Source organism: Anopheles stephensi, chromosome 2, assembly GCF_013141755.1.
Source record: "Anopheles stephensi strain Indian chromosome 2, UCI_ANSTEP_V1.0, whole genome shotgun sequence".
NCBI lineage: Eukaryota > Metazoa > Arthropoda > Insecta > Diptera > Culicidae > Anopheles > Anopheles stephensi.
Genome location: NC_050202.1, coordinates 37,380,635 through 37,403,235, shown reverse-complemented (window position 1 = coordinate 37,403,235; position 22,601 = coordinate 37,380,635). Strand labels below are relative to the sequence as shown.

The 22,601-nt window shown below is 44.3% G+C and overlaps 4 protein-coding genes across 4 annotated transcripts; 1 reads left to right on the top strand and 3 right to left on the bottom strand.

Annotated features, from left to right (window-relative positions):
- Positions 1–621: 621 nt before the first annotated feature.
- LOC118517683 (snRNA-activating protein complex subunit 1) lies at positions 622–3,955 on the bottom strand. Its single transcript, XM_036064094.1, has 4 exons — positions 3,786–3,955; positions 3,241–3,722; positions 1,484–1,850; positions 622–1,414 (listed from the first exon to the last, which is right to left on the bottom strand). The coding sequence occupies exons 1-4, from the start codon at positions 3,917–3,919 to the stop codon at positions 1,372–1,374; spliced, it is 1,026 nt and encodes a 341-aa protein (XP_035919987.1). The 5' UTR covers positions 3,920–3,955; the 3' UTR covers positions 622–1,371.
- On the bottom strand, positions 2,008–2,837 carry LOC118517685 (ER membrane protein complex subunit 8/9 homolog). The gene is made up of 2 exons (XM_036064096.1): positions 2,547–2,837; positions 2,008–2,465 (listed from the first exon to the last, which is right to left on the bottom strand). The coding sequence occupies exons 1-2, from the start codon at positions 2,733–2,735 to the stop codon at positions 2,061–2,063; spliced, it is 594 nt and encodes a 197-aa protein (XP_035919989.1). The 5' UTR covers positions 2,736–2,837; the 3' UTR covers positions 2,008–2,060.
- Positions 3,956–4,009: 54 nt separating the features above from the next.
- On the top strand, positions 4,010–5,137 carry LOC118517684 (DNA-directed RNA polymerase II subunit RPB3). The gene is made up of 3 exons (XM_036064095.1): positions 4,010–4,186; positions 4,257–4,819; positions 4,882–5,137. Exons 1-3 carry the CDS (start codon positions 4,101–4,103, stop codon positions 5,052–5,054), a joined length of 822 nt encoding a protein of 273 aa, XP_035919988.1. The 5' UTR covers positions 4,010–4,100; the 3' UTR covers positions 5,055–5,137.
- Positions 4,926–5,963, bottom strand: LOC118517686 (protein Dr1). Its single transcript, XM_036064097.1, has 2 exons — positions 5,720–5,963; positions 4,926–5,641 (listed from the first exon to the last, which is right to left on the bottom strand). The coding sequence occupies exons 1-2, from the start codon at positions 5,813–5,815 to the stop codon at positions 5,207–5,209; spliced, it is 531 nt and encodes a 176-aa protein (XP_035919990.1). The 5' UTR covers positions 5,816–5,963; the 3' UTR covers positions 4,926–5,206.
- Positions 5,964–22,601: the final 16,638 nt, after the last annotated feature.

Sequence of the window (22,601 nt, the reverse complement as noted above, 5' to 3'; positions counted from 1 at the left end):
TGAGAATGATTCCGGATCAAGCAACATAGAAACTCCTTTTTAGGCCGTCCACATGGGTAGAGGAGTTGTGTAAAGCCCAATTTTTTTTTTTTAATTCATAAAGAACGGCCTGGCCGTTGCTTGTAAGGCCCAAATTGAAATGAAGGAATGTGCAAAAAGCTTTGACTCATAATAACAAAACGTGTCCAAGGTTGACAAAGAGCCAGACCAACTCTCAGAATAAACGGCTGACGATCTGGAATGGAATCTATATTTTGAGCATATTTCTTCTGGGCGACTTTAGACTTATTATTATTCTTTAGCACTGCAACCTGGAAAGGTCGTGGCCTGCCAGTCCTGCGTATGGGGAGACGGACCGACAGTGCTTGGTCCCCGGTTCTGCCGTGTGGAAACAGGAGAAACATGAGGTTCTAGCTCACACAATATATTTTTGGATAATGCAAGCCATTCAAAGTTATGAAGCTCAAATTCATGGAAGCATAAGTTTTTTATTGCTTTCCACTATACCGCCTAGTTTTGCGTTCCGGGATACACGTGTAAAAAATCAATGCAGCACATTGTAATTAAATTTGAATTCAAAATAGTTAATCAGAACTCCTTCAATTCAATAAAAGTCATATATTACATGTTTTTATATGTATGTTTTTATTCTTGAACAAATGCCTGAACGTAAGATTTGCTAAAATTGAATAAACAAATGGCTTGTTTTTCTGCAGCACAAAAAGGCAAAAAAATAAATCTAGCCGCTATAACTCACCATACTTTAACAACCTTCCTTTTTATCCATTGTCCGACTCTAGTTATGTTTGACCCACAGCGTTTTGTAGCTAATGGCCCACAGCAAGGTAATTAATCCTGCGTATGGAGGACTCAGGCCCCCCGTCCAGACATGTTGATAATTCCGAGTAGGTCGCCGATCAGAATTGCCGAATAGTGTAAATTTCATACTTAAACGATTCGGTGGCTTGGATGTGTTCCCACTAGTGCGGCTTCCTGCTGGGATTGAAATGAACTGATGGTTCGTCCGCCGAGAACACTTTGATATACTTTTATGGTAATGCAACCATAAACTGTACCAAAAAATACATTCGATCAATAGCACCAAGAAACAACGAGCTTCGTGGGAAGTAGAGATTCAGTTAAAATACGACAACTGTGTGACATCGCGGCTATAAATTATTTGGTGCTATACATTATAGGTACATATGCCACCCGTGATGCACAGCTAGGAAACATGCTGGGTCTTCAGATGACTATTTATAACTAGACACTTCGCAGGACTTTTTAGTACATCGTGGTATGGGGTAAATCGCCGCACATACTTCCGACATTATTTTAAAACTGGAGTTAGCAAAGACATTTTTTTACATTTCAGCCAGAATCATCTTGCTCGGCGTTTTCTTCTTCACCATCGCTGAAATCAAAGACAAGCAGCTTCCGTTAGTCTACAAGGTAAATAAAACAGTAAGTATTTCATTCTTACCTTAACTTGACCCCTCGTTGACGAACGTTTCGATAGCCCCTGGGTTTCGGTTCCATCTGCTCCAGTTTTACTGCTTTTTCTGGGGTAGCGTCTTTATCACTCGATTCCTCAGAATCCGCCCGGGACTCACTTCCGGCAATACGAAACACCTTTTTGTGTACTTCTCGTTTGTAAGCCTTTCTGCGCAACGAATATCGTTTGGCTCCCACAGAGTCAGGGTCGTCCTCCGTTGCTTTTACACTACTTGGACGTGATGGTCCCTGGATGTCGTTATTCCGCAACGTCATTCCAAGTGATTCAATATCGTTGAGCAAGCTTTGCATCAATTTTGACTGCGGTATTTTGTCGCCATCGGTGGGCTCGGTGCCTTCAGTAGGGTATTAAATTAAAAATAGAAATACGAGAAAAATAAATCAAACAAATGAATTCGTATCATGCATGTTTCTATCAACACTCGACCCTGAAAATGCTGGAAATTGGCATTGCTTCTTTGCGGATATTTTAAGAAAAATAAAACTTGTCCATACATTTTTCACGAACATATATTTCAACTCAGAACTGCATGTTGCCACAGTTCTCAGTACATGGAAAGTATCTGCTTCAAATCTCCGTTAAAATGCACATTGTTCCAATCGTTTTGCGTATTGTCCAGGTAGTTGTCGTAGTCGTGCAGATCTTTTGCAGCACCACGTTGCAATAGGCAGGATACAGCATCGAATGTGGCGTGATCGTTCTCGACTACACACTTTGCTTTCACCCAGCGATTGTCTCGATGCTGCCACATCCTCAATGCTGGATAGCGCATGTTAATCGATACAGCACGGTTATCGATAACGGCAATACAAGCGTCGCCACAATTTTCTGCTATTTTATCCGCAATCCGTATTCCCGGTGCCCGCTCGAACCGGTTGTCGTAGAAGTTTTCACACCCGACGTAGTACCCAACAATTTGTTGGCCCTTTTGCGATGCTTTTGCTTCTACCTGCAATTATAAAAAACGCACAATTTTTACTGCTAAACAGTTACAAATGAAAAATACACATCCCGGGTGTGCTCTACATACCTGAACCATAGCTACTTCAGCCATGGGTGACACATGAAGGCACTGATGGAACAGAGGTACCACATCCACTATTACATTTGGTTTACCATTTATTGCCAAAAGTAGTCCATTTACGGATAAATGCGGGTACTTTGCTGCATGCAGCATTATTTTGCAGTACGCACGAGCATCGAACATTGTTTCCGACATATTTCGTTATTGTGAAAAGTGTGCAGAATACGTACGATTTGTTTTTCATCAATTTGGACCTAAATGGTTTGACAGCTATGTGACAGCTACAAACCCCAGTGAAAAACTTCCTCAATAACGGTTGCACTATGGGCCAGCCAAATGAAAGCAATTTAATTCAAAATTATCAGATAAATAAATTATAATAGTTAAAAGTCCGAAAAAGACACCTCTTTGGGTAACTTAGTAGCGAAGTGCGTGCCCATGTGTTGGGGCGGAGGGGGAGCCTTTATGCAGACTGACCAAAAAGCAATTTATTTCAGCTTTGATGGCAATTATTCATGAGTTTACACAACACCATCTTCATTACCCACGATCATCATTACATGGCTCCTATTGCCGGATAAGATAGGAAGATTGTAGTCGTGTAGCACTAATGCTTTTCAATTTTGATTGCAAAAAATTACAGTCTCCTAGGCTAGGAGTTTTCGTTTTACTAATGTATACAACGTAAAATAGAACTTACCATCAAGCTCCTCTTTCATCTCGTTGTACCCCATTTCAAGAATCTCCATCGCATTGATGAGGCCACCAGGAGTCGTCAATGCAACTAGCTCTTTTTCCAAATCCTTGGTTGTTCTTAACGGTCCAGAACCGTCGAAGCTGTTGCCACAGCTTTTTAAAAAGAATCTATCAAAACCGCGTTCCAGCTCATCTTGCACAAATCTAAATGCATCGGATTTGAACATCTTCCACAGTATAGCTGTTACTTGCGGTAGCTCCTGGCCGTTGTACGGACGTTTCGCAAAATCTTTCACCATGCGCCACTCCATTAATGTGAGCCGTATCTTGCAAAATGTAAATAGCGGTTGCTTGAAATATAGCGTGTACAGCAGGTAAAATGATGCGATTCGCTCAAACTGATTGTGGCAAGTTAAGAAGCACTTCTTAACGGTGTAAAATATTTCCCCCAAATACTCTGCCATCTCTGCATCCGTATTCCGTCCGCTGGAACGAACAAACAACGTGATTTACAGGATAACAAAACGAATACATGCACGATGAACTTACTAAAAAATGTACTGGAAATTGGTTCTCTTCCATTCCTGGCAAAAGGTTTGATAGTCCGGCGCCTTCAACTTGGAAAATTCACTTAAAAACTCCAAACAATCGTCACGAAAACCACTTGATACAACGCTTGCCATGCCGCGCTTTGTTGTTTGTTTACAGTTTGCTGAGCTTGCTGCCAGTGAAAAATCTACGTCAATACTACGAACGGACGCTTCCAAACGTCATCGATTAATTTGTTTACCTTCGGCAGCAAAGCATTGTTTGTGCGCTAGCAGCTTCATTTGGTAATTTTATTAACTTTTCTTCCCCTAAAAAATGCCGTACGCCAATCAGCCATCGGTTACAATATCGGAACTAACCGATGAGAATGTGAAGTTTATAGTTGAAGACACCGAGTTAAGGTAAGGCAAGGCTTTAAGTTGCCCCGGCAAATGCTCAAATGTTTGGTTATACTTTACGACCTCTTTGCAGTGTGGCAAACAGTTTGCGCCGGGTGTTTATAGCAGAAACGCCGACATTGGCAATCGATTGGGTTCAACTGGAATCAAATACTACCGTTCTGGCCGATGAGTTTCTGGCTCATCGAGTCGGGTTGATACCACTTATTTCCGATGAAGTGGTAGATCGCATGCAGTACAGCCGTGATTGTCCCTGTTTGGACTTTTGCAACGAGTGCAGCGTCGAATTCACGCTCGATGTCAAGTGTAACGAGGAGCACACAAGGCACGTAACAACGGCCGACCTGAAATCCAGCGATCCTCGCGTGTTACCAGTTACGTCCAGACATCGAGACGACGAGGACAACGAGTACGGAGAAGGCACGGACGAAATACTTATCATTAAGCTTCGAAAAGGACAAGAGCTAAAACTGAAAGCATACGCAAAGAAGGGATTCGGCAAAGAGCACGCTAAATGGAATCCTACGTGTGGTGTTAGCTTTGAGTACGATCCGGACAACGCTATGCGGCACACATTATATCCAAAGCCTGATGAATGGCCGAAATCAGAACACACCGAGCTGGATGATGATAAGTGTAAGTTACGATTGCATTTAACGCCTTCGAACCGTTTCATAGCTTTTTTTGTCATATTGCAGATGAAGCCGATTATAACTGGGAGTTAAAGCCAAACAAATTTTTCTTCAACGTTGAATCTTCTGGTGCTCTCAAGCCAGAAAATATTGTATTAATGGGAGTGCAGGTACTGAAAAACAAGCTTTCCAACCTTCAAACACAGCTGAGTCACGAAACAGATGTCTTGGCAATCTAAACGCATGAACGCATGTCGGTCCCGTCAGACAGCCAATGCGCGTACAAACATTGTACTGTATCAATAAAGTGGAGGAACCATAACGCCTTTCGTTTTTTCTTTCCTTTCAACGGAAGAAAGCCGGCTTTTTAGAGCAATTCCCGGGATGATTTCTAATATTCGTCACTATCGTCTTCATCTTGCGACATTTGCTTCTGGAACAGTTCAGCATTCTGTAGCGTTGCTGTCTGCACGCTGTACCATTGTTGCTGTTCGGCCGCCGCCTGTTCCTCCCGGGCACGAGCAAATAGTTCCTGTTGCTGCCGTAAAAGCTCCTCCTCGGGTATGCCAAGATTTTCGAGCCGGGTGCTTTGTCTTCTTCGTTTTGCGGCCACCTGCTTGCAATCGTTCAGAACTGCTTCCGCTTCTTGCTTGTAATCCTTAAATCCCAACCGATCAAGCGCTTCCAATACGTGCTCAGCATTTATAGTTTTCTTGTTCCGCTGGTTGCACACTTCATTCGCCTCCGAGCTAATTAGATGTATGAACTCGGTGCAACAATTCAATATTAACTCTCGGCTTTCATTAGCCACTCGAATTGACGGCACCTGGGAATGTCCGGACAAATGTTTTATCGTTATGTTTAGTGTTAACAGCCGATTATAATTGCAATTGCGAACGCTTACCAGTTCCTTAATTATTTTGTTGATACTCGCGCGTGGCAAGGTTAATTCATCGTCTTCTTGATTAGGCGGACAAAGTTCATCGTGCGGATCAGACATATTTCAATAGTTGTGTAAAACGATTTGTTTCTGCTTTATTATTGAATAGAAGATGGTAAAAAACTTGGACGTTAAAATGATTGCCGCTTCCCAAACGATAAAAAAGTTGAATGTATCTTTTGTGTTTATGTTTTGTTTCTTTGCCTGATCTACAAACGTCACAGCATTTGACAACAGGCGCGATGATTATTTTCGATGTTATTTTTAAACTTCCCGGGCTGCACGAGATTGGAACCAAGGTGTATGTATTTAGAAGGCAAGGTGTATGTATTTAGAAGGTGAATTTTTATCGATTTGACAGGGCGACATTTTAGTCGAGTTATGTCAGAGTTTGTTTACAAAAACATATGGTATGGGGCTACCAACATGAACAAACAGCCTCGATTCTCAATCCCTTGAGCAATTTCGCTAATTTATGGGTCATTTTCGCATATCAAATGTTGTTCCACAGAAGATTGACGATATTTGGTTGCATTTTTCGTCAAAAAATCGCAAGCGATACCACCACCGGCGCCTCCTCCGACGCTGCCATCACTCTTCTCAATACCCTTCCCCTTGATCACCACGGAACTGTTATGTCAGGTCGAGAAATGTCAATTTGCTCTAAACAACTCTACCTTCTATATCCATATACCTTGATTGGAACGCACAACTGAATTGTAGATTTTGTTGTACAGAGCATTTCAAGGCCATAACGAACATTAAATAGATTAATAGCTCAGTCAATTCATCCTGATGCTCTTATAACAAAATCAGTACTACACTACAAAGACAAATTATGCATCTCACAAAGGAATATTTGTGAACAGCATTGATAGTACCAGTCTTCGAGACGACAAGTATCAATTCGCATTCGAATAGAAAATCAATGAAATTAATTAAAATCTTTCAAATAAAGTGCATTTAGAACACCATCACCATCACCGATTGTTAAAGCAAATTCCACCGCTATTTATAGATGAAACAAAAGCGACGATGAAAAAATATTCTATATCGATAAGAAATCACTCTTCCACATTAAAATTAACAAAAAATGCAAAATCAAGTGCGTAAGATATAATTTAAAAAAAATCGATCAACCGCTATGCTAAGAGCAACGGTTCCGTTGAATATTTACTTCAGCTAGTGTCCACTGGAGGGCGCTCATGATATCAACTTTGAAAAGCTCGATGGGAAAGGTCCTTTTTTCGAATGCAGTAAGTAATAGGAATAATTGCGATGAAACATGTATCCTGTCGATGGGATTTCATAACGGCCCTGTCGTGTGCGAGAGAACGAGGAGCTGTTCCCAAGATAACCTGAATTATAATTTAAAAAAAGGATAAATATTTACTCTGGAGTAGTATCATTTTCGACCGGAAACATATGCTTCAGTTTCAAGATTTAAGCCAAATTTAATCCAAACCCTAATCAAGTCCGGATTTAGAATGCGTTCCTAAGCGTAATCCACACTCGATAAGCAATCTGCTCGCTTTCGGACGCAGTTGAGCTTCGAATAATATGAAAATTATGGACCGGCATATGCTCTAGAGTGTAATCCACCCAGGTTGGAAACGACATAATTCACAAAAAAACGTGGATATGGGTGTCAAATCTGCTCAATTTGCTATCCCGAATATTGTCCCATCCGACCTGATCAGAGCTCGGAAACAGTGAAGAGATGCATCGAGGAGTTCAAAGGGATTTCACGAAAGCTACATATCCATAAAACAGCCCCCTCCCCCCCCCCAAAAAAAACATGCCGTGGCATGTTGTGCCTGCGGCCTGTGGTTGATTGACGGTAGTGATTAGACATTATGCAGTTAAAACACCGGTCTATAGATATACATTAAACATATCGCGCAATTGGAGGTAGATTTTAATGAGAAATGTTGAAGCCACAATAACAATGCAAATGCCACAACAATAGCGAACTCAATCAATGGCACATGTAACTGCCCGCCTGATAATATTAGCATGGTTTTTAGAGCGTTCATTGATAGCGCCGAATCATTATCAGCGCCTACGGCAAGTCCAATCCTAGATGGGAGAGAAAAATGTAAAACGCAGGTACTAGTTATTATTTACCTGCAATTGCATAGAAAAAGAAAATTGCCAATAATTGCAATAATCAGATAAAATAAAATCAAAACTTCACACACACACACACACACACACACACACACACACACACACACCGGAACACTTCGGACCCGATGATGTACCGACCAGGCATACTAAACATAGCAATTCCATTCTAAATACTCTCTCCACAGCTGTTTGCGAGAGAGAGAGAAAGAAACATTCGCACGTGATGCAATAATAAGAAGACACCAAAATGCGCGATTGACTTTTTTTTTTGTTTCTTCTTTGTAAGTGAGCGAGAAATGTGAGCATTTACCGCTGCTTAAGAGTTCACTCGAGCCACCTCTCTACCTCGGGCCTTAGCCCTGACACCGTGGAAACGGTTGGGTAGAGGGATCGAAAAAGGAGCGCAAAAGAAAAACAGCAACCATCCAACCATCCAAAAAAAAAAAAAGCTCACAGGCAATCGCGCATGGAAAATGGGATAAACTGGACGTTTGTGATTCGTGTGCACGTACGGGACAGAAGCGCAAAGGGAAGGGAAGGCGTCAGGACAGGGTACAGAGTAATCGAAGTTGAAAAGGAGCTGTAGTAGTACCACATAGGGTCCGAAGGGTAAGGGCGAAGGAGCGGAAGAAGGGAAGGAAATGGTAACTATCAGCGGTGTTGAGGCTAGCCCTCGGAAAAAATAAAAAAAAGTAAGTACGAGAACAACTGTTTGGGTGTTATACGTGTGTGTGTGTGCGCATGTTTTTGTTGCTGTTATTGTTGTTTCAGTGTGGTTCGGTAGAAAACGGCAAACGAAGTAGGCGTTCGAGGTGGCGAGGAACGAGAGCAGTTGTTAAGGGCTTGAGGGTTGCGAGCGAGCGAACGAGCAGGTATAGCAGCGAGGCGTAGACGACGGCGAACAAATGAAAACGTTCACCGCTCGCTCCCTTCCTCCCTTCATTCCCATCTACCTTTCCGCCCAACTAACCCAACCCAACCCAACCCAACCGACCGACCAAGCAACTCAACACAACAAGCATCGCGCAGTAGGTGAGTGTGTCTAATGGGAAGAGTGCGGACGGACGGACAGACGGATGGCGACGGCGGTGTGTGTGTGTGTGTGTATTTATGTGTGTAGAGCGGTAGCGACGTACGAAAACGATAGCTTGAGGTAGGGCGAGGAAAAGAGAGCTCTTCGTTCGCGGTCCCTTACTTCACATACACACACACATACTCGCTCACTCACCTCGCCGACCCTTTTCAAATCCACAGCGCGAAGCGAGATCACTCCACGTGGAGTCGTTGGCAGGCAAGATTACACCAGCCATGGGCGACCGGCGACCAATGAAAACCCAGCATTCGTCGACTATTTATGAAAAGAAACCAATATTTTTTGCCTTTCCTTAGGGTTTGTCAAGTGGAAATGCAGAGTCGCAAATGAGTGTGAGGGGTGGGTTTGGGGTCAAGGGAAGCGGAAAGTGGAGGGTTAGTAAAAGCACCGCTCCTCACGCCCCGACCGCTCCGCTTCTTCATATTTCACACAGACAGACCATTTTAGTCCCGCGTGCCCACAGCCCCAATCAACCGCCAACGACATACACACACACAGCCCTCCCCGTCCCTTGCATCATTCCTACCCATCCTGTTCCCCTTCCCGTCCTGCTTGCTTATTCCTCTCGACCATGGCAAACCAATCATTCTAGATCTCGTGCTTATCCTCGCTCCCTTCCTTCGTGCGCATTCTGCGCCATCTCCAACTCCGTCCTGCGTGCCTTGTTTGGCCACGCTGTTCCTTCTGCCTGAGCTCTTCTGACAAGCTTCTCACACCCCATACAGCGCCTCTTCCACCCCCAACTTCCCCCTTCCCTTTTCCATTCCATTTCCTTCCTCGCCAACAACTGTGCACACACATTTCAGTCGTTGTCGCTTTGTGCGTTGCGCTTCCCCCGTGCCCAATAATTTCGTCGCTTCTTTCATTCCTTCGAAAGTGCTTCACCCTCCCCCCCCCCCTCCTTCAACCGCCTCCACTCCTCCTTCCCCCTCCTTCATCCACCACATTCTGATACCACATAGCACAAACCCAAAAACCTCATTCCTTGCGGGGGCTCTCCGTTGGGGTTTTTCGAGCGAAAATATATTTCTGCTTCTGGCTCCGGTACCCCCCTCCTCACGTCACTTCACTTTTCCCTTCTTACCTTCTCCACCTTTTCAAACTCTTCCTTTTCACACTCTTTCCCCATGGTAACGCAGCGATGCTTACTAACGTGCGTGATGTTGCTGCCGCAGCCGCTGCTGGTGTGGCTGTTTCTTTTTCTGTTTTGTGTGTGTGTGTGTGTGTGTGTGTGTCGTCGGTGTTTTTTTTCTTGGTTCGATTTTGGTCGGTGTTTTTACTTGCTCTGGTTTGATGGCTCACAGGCCTGGGGGTTGGGGGTGCTGTTTCGGAATCGAATCGTTCGGTGCGTGTGATTGTGCCGCCTGTGTATATTGACATTATTAAAGCGTAGCGTCAAGCCGACCCCGGCCCGTCCGGCCGGGCCAAATCTGGGGGGGTTTGGGGGCCAGGGTGGTCTTTCGGTATCTTTTCGCCATCGCAATGATGACATCTCAAAAGACGATAAGCGCGGGATGGGAGGAAGACGCATCTCCGCGGGAGGAAGAAATCAGTTTGAATAAAAAAAAATCGATTCGAGAAAAGCAATTTAGTCCATTCGCTAAAAAATACTGAAATTTGAAGTGTAGTTGGAAATATTTTGCTGGGTAAATATATACATTTCCTCTCAATGTTATCATGTTGCGCAAATTCACATTCATAGTAAACAAGCGAATATAGCTCCTTAGGCATCCTTTTGTCAACTTGATTGTCAATTACATTGTTTTCTAAAAGTGGCCGAAACATGGGGAACATATTTTGGAACTTCGATATACTTTTCAAGATAATAATATTGCTTCTGGAATGTTTCCATAAGTTACCTTTGTCTATGGATTTTGTTTCTTAAAAATTACACGCAAACAGCTGAAATGATAATCTTATTATAAACAGTATTAGGTGACATGGGAACCCACCATTCCAATCAATTGATTCATAACACAGATCTTCATTTTGCTATACAGATGCTGCTTATCAGAACTGCAGAACGATTAAAAGTCTTCAAGAGTAATGTAACTACATTCGAACTTAGAATGTACCTAAAATTCCACTTAAAAGAAAAAGAAAGAAATTTATGCACCACAACGGGTAGTGAAAGCCTTGTTAACCATGCAAGTAGCTGACCTCACTCAATGACTTCCTCCCAATCACAACACACCCTTTGATGTATGGCGGGGACCTTGTGTTAATTCTATGCTAGAAGGCGTTCAAGTACTGTGGCTTCCACTCAAACTGCTCAATTTTTCCACTTGATTAGTATTCAGGAACACTCCGGTTCTGCGTCATCTTCCTAATCATATGCTTAGGAGTTCGACCATGGAAATCATCAAGGCTTTTGGCGTGTGCTCAATTATCCCTGTGTTCTTGTGATAATCCCTCAGAAGATGCAGTGCTCTAAGTTATCTGGAGCTACCGTTTATACTGACCTAGAGCTTAAAGCACCATTGAGCTGGAAATACATTTATGAACTGTTGTTAATAAGACACACACATGAAAAACTAAATAAAAGGAGGAATCTAGATATCTAGGTTCGAAAAGATTGATCATGATTCATAAATGAAAGCGGTTGTAATTACGAATACTTAACAGAAGCCAGAGCAGATGTAGGGCATTCATTTATTGATTCAACAAATTGCATAATTGACAATACGGCATCAGTCCGTAATAATAAATAAATAAAAATAAATAAAATAAATTGCATAATTAGCGCATATAATTTCCGATCACCAGCAGTAGCTTAAATAGGTGCTACAGAGTTGTTATCCAGAATTATTTTCCTTGTTTTCTGTTTCTGCACATCGATCGTCAAAGTTCACGTGACAGAGCGAACAATACAATTCTACGCATCTCAAACAAACATTTAAGTTTGCTCTTCCATAACGTTTACCATCAATGTTATTAACGTGTTATGCGTTTTTGCCATAATGATTTTTGTTTTGAACATTTTGTAATGCTTCTTTTTTTCTATTTTGACCTTTCTGAGTTCCTTAACTTAAAATTATTATTTAGTTTAAAAAGTTAGGAATATTGCTAAGCCCTATAAAAGTGTTACATATGGGAACTCATCAGCTGTTGGGTGAGATTTAACTGTTTTTAAATGCTACTATTTCAGAGGTATAATTTTGCATGATAAAAAGATGCGCTCCCTAACCGTTCAAAGTCTAAATTTTGTCCAGGCGCCTTGTATTATTTACCAAATATAAATACCAAAAATGTAGATGCTGCTATACGAATTGCTACCAGTATATAGTTCGTGTATTATTTGTTTAATTGTGTTTCCAGAGAACTATATGTATAACTGTCCGTTGATACAGTTATTAATACACAAGTCTACAACCTCGAATGGGTTTGGCCTAGTCACACCGCCGACGCTGGATAGTAATCAGTTCTTCTCAGCCACGTGAGCTTGCATTTAGCGTCGTCTGGCTTTGACGACTCAATAGCAGTGATCTCATCTCTAATATCAAATTATCTTATCAAATTAAACTCCAGAACAATTCATGCCGCTGACGGGTCTTATGGTGCTATTTTCTAGAATAATTAAGCTTAATTTAAAAGGATGAAAAAATAAGGATGTATCTTTGCATATTCTTTCAATTAAGACACCTATTGAAAACTCAACCCTTACTCAAACCAACTCAAACACCTAGAAGTTAAGCATCTCTTTGCCTTTAAGGCCGATTTGCTTAGCCTAGGGTTGGACAATTGTGATACATTTGTTCACACCTCGCTTGAAATACCTTTCTACTACGCATCGACCAGAAAAAAACGTATTGAACAAAGTCAATAAGAGACAACAGAGTGCACGATGTTCGAATATTTTAATCGGATCCGATGAGTATAAACTTCCTTAATTTTAAGCCTCATAAGTGATGCAAACTTGGCTTAGAAAATTGTCCCCACAAATTAAAGCATACGTCCATTTTTTTAAGTGTAGCTTTGAGTCACTCCTTGTCCGACCGCCTGCTCGAATTTTCCTCCAAAGCGACAACAACAGTCACAGGAAAACCGACCGCTGCTCATCGGTCATGGTTCCACAATCGCAGTTTTGCCACATGTATGCACAGTGAAGTTGATAATAAAATATAATTTTCTCTACAAACAACCCAAAGCCCTCCATCCTGGCCACCCCACGCCCGTCTTCTTCTTCCGTGCAACGAAAAATAGACACTGTCAGCCCGGGCCGGTGTTATAAAACGCTCAGAGCCACACAAGTCTCCCCATTTCTCCTACTGGCAGCGCGTAAAGAAATGACTGATTGTTGGGCAAACAGTAACTTCCACGCTCTTTCGAGGTTCATCACGAGGCCAAAATGTATGTGTGAGTGTGTCTGTTTGTGCATGTGTTTGCTTACGGCATGGCGAAGAAAGAAAAAAAACGACATGTTTACTCTACAAACTAAACCGGTCGCACACGCAAGCGGTGTGCGCAAACATTCCACGATAGTGGGGACATGTTTGTCCGACGTTTTGTCGACATCAGAGGGGACGCGTTTACTTTGGATGTTCTGTCGAATGCTAGTTGGTGGTGGTGGTAGAGGAAAAATGCACCAACAGTCTGCAGTGCCTAGTTTAGCCAAGGCGGCTGCAAATGTAGGTTATATTGTAGTAACATCACAATGGGTGTTGTTGCTAATATGAGCAACAACATCGTGATTTATGGCCTAAAGTTTGATACATTTGCCGCGAAACAACGTCATCCAACACTTGGGCCGCGCACTGTACGTTGTGAAAGTAGATTATTTGCCTTACTACGGGAAGGCGCTTCCCTCATGTCGACGAAGCCCTCAACCATACTATTGTCAACCATCAAACATCGGTCAACACAATTCCGTCCGTCATTTGTTTGTCTAGCACATGTTTACCCAACCGTTTTCCGTGTGCCGTGTACTCACCGGGGTAAATCAAACACTCTTCACCGGCGCGGTCAAAGATAACAAACGCTCCTGCCCGTGTCACCCCCTCTCAGTCAACGTCAACGTAACGATGATGATGATGATGATGATGGTGGCGATGGTATTTGAGCGAGAATTAGTGCTCTTTCTCAACTGTTGGAAAAAAAAGTAGTAAAAGAGGTGCGCGCTGGATCTGATGATCGAGTGATCAAGATCGAGATTGATCATTGATCCACAAAAGGACTTCATTTGAATGTGAACCGTGTTGCAAAAAGGGTGCAGTGGAACACGATTATCTACCAATCTCCACTCTTCACTGTCACAAGCACCCGGCACTGTCGCACCCTGCCTGATAAGATCAGCCACCCCGAACCAGGATGTGGTTCCGTTTGGTCGGAACGAGAGTAGACACACTTGAATTTTCATTCTGCAAAATCAGTGTTACGCATCGTAGTAACACTTGTTCACGCTTGTTGGCCCTAATCATGACACCATCCATCCGACGCCCACCGGTAGTCAGCGGGAGCCATTACACTAGTATTACCACACATCCCACTTTCGAAGTACCGCAGAGACGCGCGCTGCTTGCCTTCGCCAGACTGTGATGTCTTTAATTGCTCGTGTTTAATTAATGATTGTAACGTGACCATCCTCCTCCCAGTTCGGCCGGCTATATACACCGGTGGGTGTACTTGTGTGTGTGTGTGTGTGTGTGTGTGGGGTTATGCGCGTAATGTAAGACAGACAGACCTGACCACCGCCCCCTTCCACACGTTGCTTCCCCGTCTACACGTTTTGGCGTCGTTGAACGTGGGGAAACACTGTGAGGTACTTCGGGGTAACCACTGATGAGCACTGGTGTAAAACGAAGTTGTACCGATAACCGGAACGCCGTCCAACAAAACAGCTCAACAAAAGGCCTTCTTGCAGTAGCGTACACCAGCACCACCCGCAACCCGCCACCGCCACCCCCCCCCCCCTCCCCCACATAGTCGGCCGGCGTTGGAAAGAAAACTGATCGTTGATTAGATCGATGTTAAAGCGTGTTGTTAGATCGTAAAGTAATACGACGGCCTACCATGGGCAAATGGCAGAGAATTGTGGCAGGGTGGCAAAAATGGATGAATGTGTTCCTCCTACCCATCGCAACATCAGCGTTTTACGAACTACATCGGTGAGGGTTGCTTTGTATCCGGCTGGGCTGTCTTATGTTTCCCCCCCTCCGGGTAAGACAAGCACAATAATGAAGTGTTTTGTTTTTAGTCGGGCCACCTTTCTGCAGGCAAAAATATCATAAAAGCAACTGATTTTTCATTCGATGACCCTGTGTCCTACAGCTTCATCCAACGCTTTATCCAACGGAACATAGGAGACATGAAACTGGGGACATGTCTCCTAAGTTCCGTTAAAAATATTACAGTGCTTTCAATTAATACTTCACACGGCAGGACCGGGGATCAAATCCAATCCATTGTGAAAAGGCCAATAAGCTAAAAATGCTACTCAATTTCTGTTGGATGCCCCAACCATCACAAACTACATTTAAACATATCTCGCTATTAGGCTTTCCCATACAACATGTACCCCCTGTAAAGGATACACCTTAGTGTTCAGTTGGATGATGAGTCAGTTAAGGAACATATCAATATTACGGTGGCCAAAGTGAGCAATGTTTTTGCCCTTATATGTCGTAGGGCCGCGCGTGTTCCTGGCCTTCTCGGTCTAAAGGCACTACAAGTTAGGAACCTGTAGCAGCATTAACACCGTGTAATTCTCTGTGTTTGTCTATCCCATTCCTTTTTAGTTCGAATGACTAGATTTTTGGAATAGATTTTTAAAGCCTTAATGGCGGACATCTTTTTCGGCAAATAAACAAATTAATATCTGTCTCCAGCTTTTTAAGCGAGCACGTTCCTCGCTTGAAATGAACCAGATACAACCTGGTTTGTATGCCCTCTGCGCGGCGCTTGATCTCGAACGCCTCCAAAACGTCGAGCTGGTGAGTCTCTATTAGTCTGTTAAGTTTGTCAAAAAGTCTTGAAAGGGGAAATAAAATTACCCTTTAAGGATCAATACGCTTGCTTCAATAATCTCGAAGTTCTGGAAGCAAAGAAAAATACTGCTGTACAATGTTTGCAGCAACAATGTTTGAAAACGAAAAATGCTTTTCACGAAAAATGTTTAGGGGGGAGTCAGTTCAGTCAATCACCTTAAGCAGGAGTCAGTTAGAGGTAAGGTCTGGTTATACTGCAAAAATTTGTAACCCAAATCTCCGTGAGCAGGAGATTTGTCTTTATGAAAAAAAGAACCCCGCTCCAGTCCGGGTCTTTTTGCCATCCCGGCGTAGTAGCGGCGTAGCCGAAGCGCCTAGTTCACCTTTCAGATTATTGTTTTATTTCAGGAAGCAATCATTTGCCAAACACCTACTAACATAAATAAGCTTCCAAATTGCCTTCAACATTAATCATATCTTCATATATGTCCGTTTCTCCAATGTTTTACCAATCGTGTCCTAATCGAGTTGAGGTTCCAATAGCATCGATGACTTCCACTTCGAGATTCCATGTGTCACCTGGATGGAATCAATTTTTATTTTAGCACCAAAGGTAGAAAAACGATGTGAAGCGTAACGGAATCAAGTGTGATTTACGCTGTCGTCAGTAAAAATGTATGCTTAATGATCGCGTGATCAATGGACCAACTCCAACATTAATACTGCCGTGTCTTTTTCCCCCATTTTATTCATTTCTATGCATTAGTACTGGGTTTGAAATCCGGTTGAAATATGGTTGATCAAGTAAGTAGAATGTGACCATTCATTCTTACATGTTCTTATTGCTTAATTACTCACTTATAGGCTTGGGTTTTTAGCTTCCGGTTAATTTTTTTTATAGCATTTATCTGAGATTAAATTCGATCACCATAATACTTCACTTGCTTCAACTCACATACCATCGTACAAAGTTTAGTAGACTTGGCTTACAAATTAGCCACAAAAAAAGGCAAGATCCTTCAATATTTATGCACTACAAACAAATACGGCAAAAAAATCCCCTGAAGTGTTACTCCACAATCAGAAGAGTACAGCACCCTGGACTGGGGGAGGTGCCGCCATTTGAATCTGATTTTGTTCTGACGCGAGAGTCGGCCAAGTGGGAAATCTTGTATGAATTATGCAAAACTTGAAACCCTCTTAAGGCCACTTTACTAACACGCGCTTCCTTTCGCTTCTTCGATTGCGCCAACAACCTCGCACAAATAGAAATGGTACGCAAAATCTTGCAAAAATCAATGCAAAACCCCAAACCAAAAAAAAAACAAAACAACCACGTTTCAAACCGTATTGCAGCCCGTTTGGTACATCCTCGGACTCGGGATGCATACGAAGTTGTGCGATGTGTGCGTGCAATGTTTTCCTACCGTAGTACGATGGTGTGCGTTGTGCGCTCGCTCACCGCATTGATGGTGTGTGTGCAGACAGAGCTCACTCACACACACACGCGCGCCATTACCAACGGCACAATAATGGCGGGCAAACGGGCAACGGTGTGTGCTGCTGCTGCTGTTATTATCTCTAGCTGCAGTTTACGGGTGCCGGCTGGCTGGCTGACTGTTCAGGTTGTCCACCGAAACAGTGGGAAAATAACTATTTCCCTTGCTTGTCAGTCGTGGCAGTAGTAGCAGTATTATCCCACCCAAGAACAGCGAAGTTGTCGAACTTCTCGAGCAAAAACTTAGTTTTTTTTCGACCAGCTCCTTCAGCATAACTTGATCTACCACTACGACGGGCCCTTATGGTTCTTGGACGATGAAATGATGTTCCTGGTTCAGAGATCTGTTTCACAGTGAAACGGAGAGAGAGAGAGAGAGAGAGTGACAGAGAGAAAGAGAAGAAAAACACACAGCCTCAACAGCTCCTCTTCTGCAAAATGAGAACCATTTTCAATTCCCGGCGGGTCGTGGACTCTGGCGGAAGGAAGCACAAGGCACGAAAGGCACGAGAGAATGCAAAGACTCTACAGGGAGGGCAAGAGGTTGGTAGGTAGGTGTGTGTGCACTGTGCGCTGGCCATAAAAAAAGCTCAACATTGCTGCTTCCTTGGCATCTTCGCTTCTCCCTTGGTTTGCTTCTTTTTCTTTACCACTTTACCAAATAACTACCCCCTGCCAGAGCGGCGGCGGGGTAAGGGACCTAAACCAAACCCAAACCCCAAGCAGCCGCTATCGAGAAACCAACACGACCAACGATAATAGCAGCAGCACCAGCAGCCAGCAAAACAGAGTATAAAGCGAAGAAAAAAAGGAACACGTTGGCGACGAAGCGATGGTGATGACGATCTTTTCCAACCGTTCCAAGAACCCCGCTCAACCGTTCGTCCTTGCTCGTAAACCTCTCTCTTTGTGTGTGCTTCTTTTTTGTGTTGCTTTTTGCCCCGCCGCCACCGCCCCGGGCCCGCTCCGACCACCGGCACACAACAGCCCCCTGTGCGCTTTTCGCTGTAGCTCTGCTTGTTCGACTTGTGTATGTCAAGGCACAGAGTATAGGTAGCGGGGAAGGCGGAGCAGAGGCAGAGAAAAGTGAGCGAAGGGTAGCGGCAACGGCAGAAGCAGACACAAACACGGCAAGAGCAAGTGAAGCAGACGAAGAAGAAGGACGCAGGAGCACTCCCGCCGCGACTCTACACGGCCATAATACGTTCAGCCGAAACGCGCCATCTGATTGGTCGAGCAGGCACTAGCACCCGTGTACGGAAAACGGTTGCGACTCCACGTGGAGTCAAGTCGGGTCGGTTTTTCGGTCGGTCGCTGTGGTACGCGCTATAGCTCGGTTGAACTGAAAAATGTTTACCTCACGGTTCCTCCCCTCGCCAACGCGCCCGCACCCCTGTATTCCCTTCCCCCTCCCAGCCCTGGCTGGCCTTCCCTGGGTATAACCAAAACCGAACAAGGGGAAGCCACAGGAAACCCAAACCCGAACCGATTCCACTGACACGGCCATCGTTGTCGACTGTCGGAGTTTGAGCACCAGAGTGTCCGCTCTCTCCCTCCCTCCCTACCTGCCTGCTTTTCCTGCGCACACACACACTCATTTCACACAACAGCCCTTTGCTAAGAGACTTTGCTACGCCCCGTCACCACCCTTCCTGCTCTAGCGTCCCCTCCTCCCCTTCCGTGCTTCCTTTATAGCATAAAAACCGTTTCTACGCTTCGTGTGTTCTCTGCTCCTAGCTTCTGCTCTTGCTTCAAGCAATCGACAAACGACATCCCATTTGGGGCGGTAGTCCGACGTTCTCGAACTCGAAATCGGTTTGTCGCGTTTTTTTACCCATCCTCCATTCCCCAGCTAGCTCTTCCCGGTACCCGTCATTTCAGTTACGTTTCTCATTGATGCATCTCGACTTCGATCCGTTTGGAAAAGGTATTGCATTCGGCGGCGTCGATGTGAGCAAGTCAATGTGATGTTATGGGAATTTTGGGAAGCGCAGCAGGCGGAACCCATGCCTGCTACGACTTCCAATTTTCTCATTTTTTTTTGGTTTATTTTGGAGAATAACTGATTCGTTTTTACTATTTTCCCCCCGTTGTGGCACACCGGCACGGCAGCACACCCACGTGAGTCAGGTTGCCATCGATTCGGAGTTGCCGGATTCCCTCGCTCGGTCGGTCGGTCGGTCCCTTCGGTCCTGATGATTGGCGCACATATTTCCTCAGTTCCGCCTGTGCGCCTCTGCTCACTCCCCTTCCCGCCTCCTTCCACCAAAAAAACACTTCCAATCGACGATTTCTTTCACGCGATCCTTCGTCCATCGGCATCGCAATTCCATCCACAAAACCCCCACAGGCGACGTAGTGCGACGAGATAGTTTGGTCGTGAGGTCGTCGGCGCCGTCGTCGTTCGTCGGCCTCTCTCCTCGGCCAGTTCCATAAGTTCCTGCAGCAGAGTGAGGGCAAAAAATCCATCCTCTGTGTGCACCACTGGCACTTCTCGTCACCGTCGTCGTCGTGAACTTTGCGCGTCTCTTGCTCAAACAGCTTTTTTGCAGAAAATCTTTTTTTTTGCTGTTGTGTGTTGTTCTGCTCTTTTCTGCATCTCATTTTAGTCCCGCTGCCAGCTACTCTACTACTACTGACTGGCATGGCTGGGCCCCCGTTCGTATCATAAAACCCGAAAGAAATTAAACCCGAGTCGCAACAAACCAACGAAAAAAGAAAAACAAAACATGATTCACATAAATATACAATCCACACACACACACACACCGTGTGTAGTACGCAAGCAGCAGCACCAGCAGCTCCTAGAATCTCATTCCTTGCGTTCCTTCTCCTGGTTCTCGGGCTTCACCACTCTCCCGCTTTCCTTCGGAACCGATTAATGTTTCGCAAAACGGCAAGGTAGCAAACAACGAGTGTGTGAAAACAACAGAAAGAAGCAAAAAATAACATATTACCCAGTGGCTTAAACTCTGGCTCCAACTGCCATTACCGGACCCCCACTAGTCAGCCAATCCTCATGCTCCTCCCCACAGGTGTTACCGCGCGTGTGTGTGTGTGTGTGTGTGTAGTACGTTGGCACATTTTCTTTGTTTAAAACGCGAAACGCCTTTTCTAATTGCGAACCGCCAACTCGCGCCAGCCTCTCTGTTCTTATACCGTCTGCGCGCTCCATGGGAAATGAGATGTAAAAGCAAAGCGCAAAGATTGATTGGTGTGAAACATCCATAAAGTATATGCTAATAGATCCGACGCAGCTCGAGAAGAGTTTTCGGGTTGGAAGCCCGACTGGGTTTTATTTGCGTGTAAGGAAAGCGTTGAAAAACCACACAAAAACCGCAACAAGGTAGAAGTAGTAGGTAGTAGGTGGCTTTAACACCTTGTTTACTGGTTGTTTTTAAAGCTAATGAAGCCTTCAGGTACGGCCGGCAATCGGAAACCGTAATCAGTACAGTAAACGCAGGTGAAGCTCAAAAAAACTGGACTAAGTAGCCAATCGTAATCGTAGCAGTATCCAAGGAGAAGAGTTTTGACAGATCGAAATCCGGCAACAATAACAGATTGTCAAGAGGCAGACAGGGTAAGAGCGTTAGTTCGCACAGTTTTATATTAATTATAGTGTTTTTTCTGAGAGTTTTTGTGTTTTTAACTATAAATTGTGTGATTCTACATAGTTTCGTTGAAGAAACAGAATAAAATTCCGTGCGCACAACACACCGGTCAGCAAGGGGCAAACACTACACGATTCGGGAATGGTTTGATCACGTAATTCGAAATTCTACCAGTGATTACGCTTCGTTTAACCCGGCCCCGTTTGTCACTGTATTTTAGGCATTAATTAATTAAGCAATAGTAACTACGGAAATATTCAGAAAAAATCTCCTTCTCTTTTAGGAAATGCTCGATTGCCACCGATGGTATTTCCTTCTGTAGACGACCCACCCTGCGAAGAAATGATAGACCGACAGATAGTTAAAAACAATCCCTTTATCGCACCCTCTATCCTACGTATTCTTGCTTCCCAAGCATGACAAATTTGCAGATCCCAATGTTTTGTGACGGCTCTTGTTTCTAGAACCCTCTCGTTCGTTTCGCTCTATTCATACCCATATAACGATCGCTTCCCGGAAGACTGAATGCCCTGGCCCGGGCCGGGGCCGGGCCGGGGATCGTTCTGATGAGAGGTTTATCCACCGCAGGCGCAACTAACGCGCTCTTGATTTCATCGTCTCCGTGACACCTTCTCCCTTTCCTCCCTTCTTCCAACGTACCGCGCGTGTGTGTATGTGCTCACGTGTTTTGTCGTTTAATCGGCCTCAGCGTGCCTACTCGTTCGCTCTTCCCCTTGTGTGCTTGTGGCCGTCGTGAAGTACGTAGAAAGTGCCTTAACGATTCCACGATTCTTCCCCTGCGCCGTTTTAATGGTTCTAATAATAAATTATGGTTTTCCTCGTCCCATTCCTTCCCGCCGGTTCCACGCTGTAAAGTCGATGGATGAGATGTGATGCGATGAGAAGGCAGGGAGACGCACGCGGCATCTGGGGAAAAGGAAAGGCAGGACAGCAATTTTTTCCCATGTCTTCCACCGTACACACCACGCAACACGGCGGAAAGGATTCAGTCGGATCGAATGCGTATAATATTAGATGGGTATTTAAGTGTTATCTTGAAATAATTTACACTTATGCTCTTTTAAGATGAGCCACGGGCTGCAAAAGACCAGCCGGAGGTGAGGCACCACCAGTTGGGGTTGGTTGGGCGTCGGAAAGTTTTGTGCTAATTTGAATGTGTGTGTGTGTGTGTGTGTGAGCGTGCGGGTTTTTTTTTTGTTGTTTGCGCCTTTTTCACATCTCTGTTTCGTTGAATAGATTGCTGCCGTTAAGCTTTGCGTTTGGTGGCCGTTTTTGCTATTTGTGCTTCTTCCTTTTTGTTTGCAGCAGCCCTGAGCGGCGTCTGATGGTAGAATGAAGAAATGTTGAATAAGTACTGTAAGAAAAGTATAATTGATTAGTTATGGAAACTTTTGGGAAGCTATGGAAAAGGAACTTTGCAAAAGGAACTAGCCGCTTGCAGAGGTTATCCGTCCGTTGGCAAAGGAATACAAACGGTGTGATAATTTCTGATGGGCGAATGTTCAAGCTTTTTGGAGATGGTGTGTTTTTTGTTGACTCGTTTAATGTTTATGGACGAAAGAATGAAAAG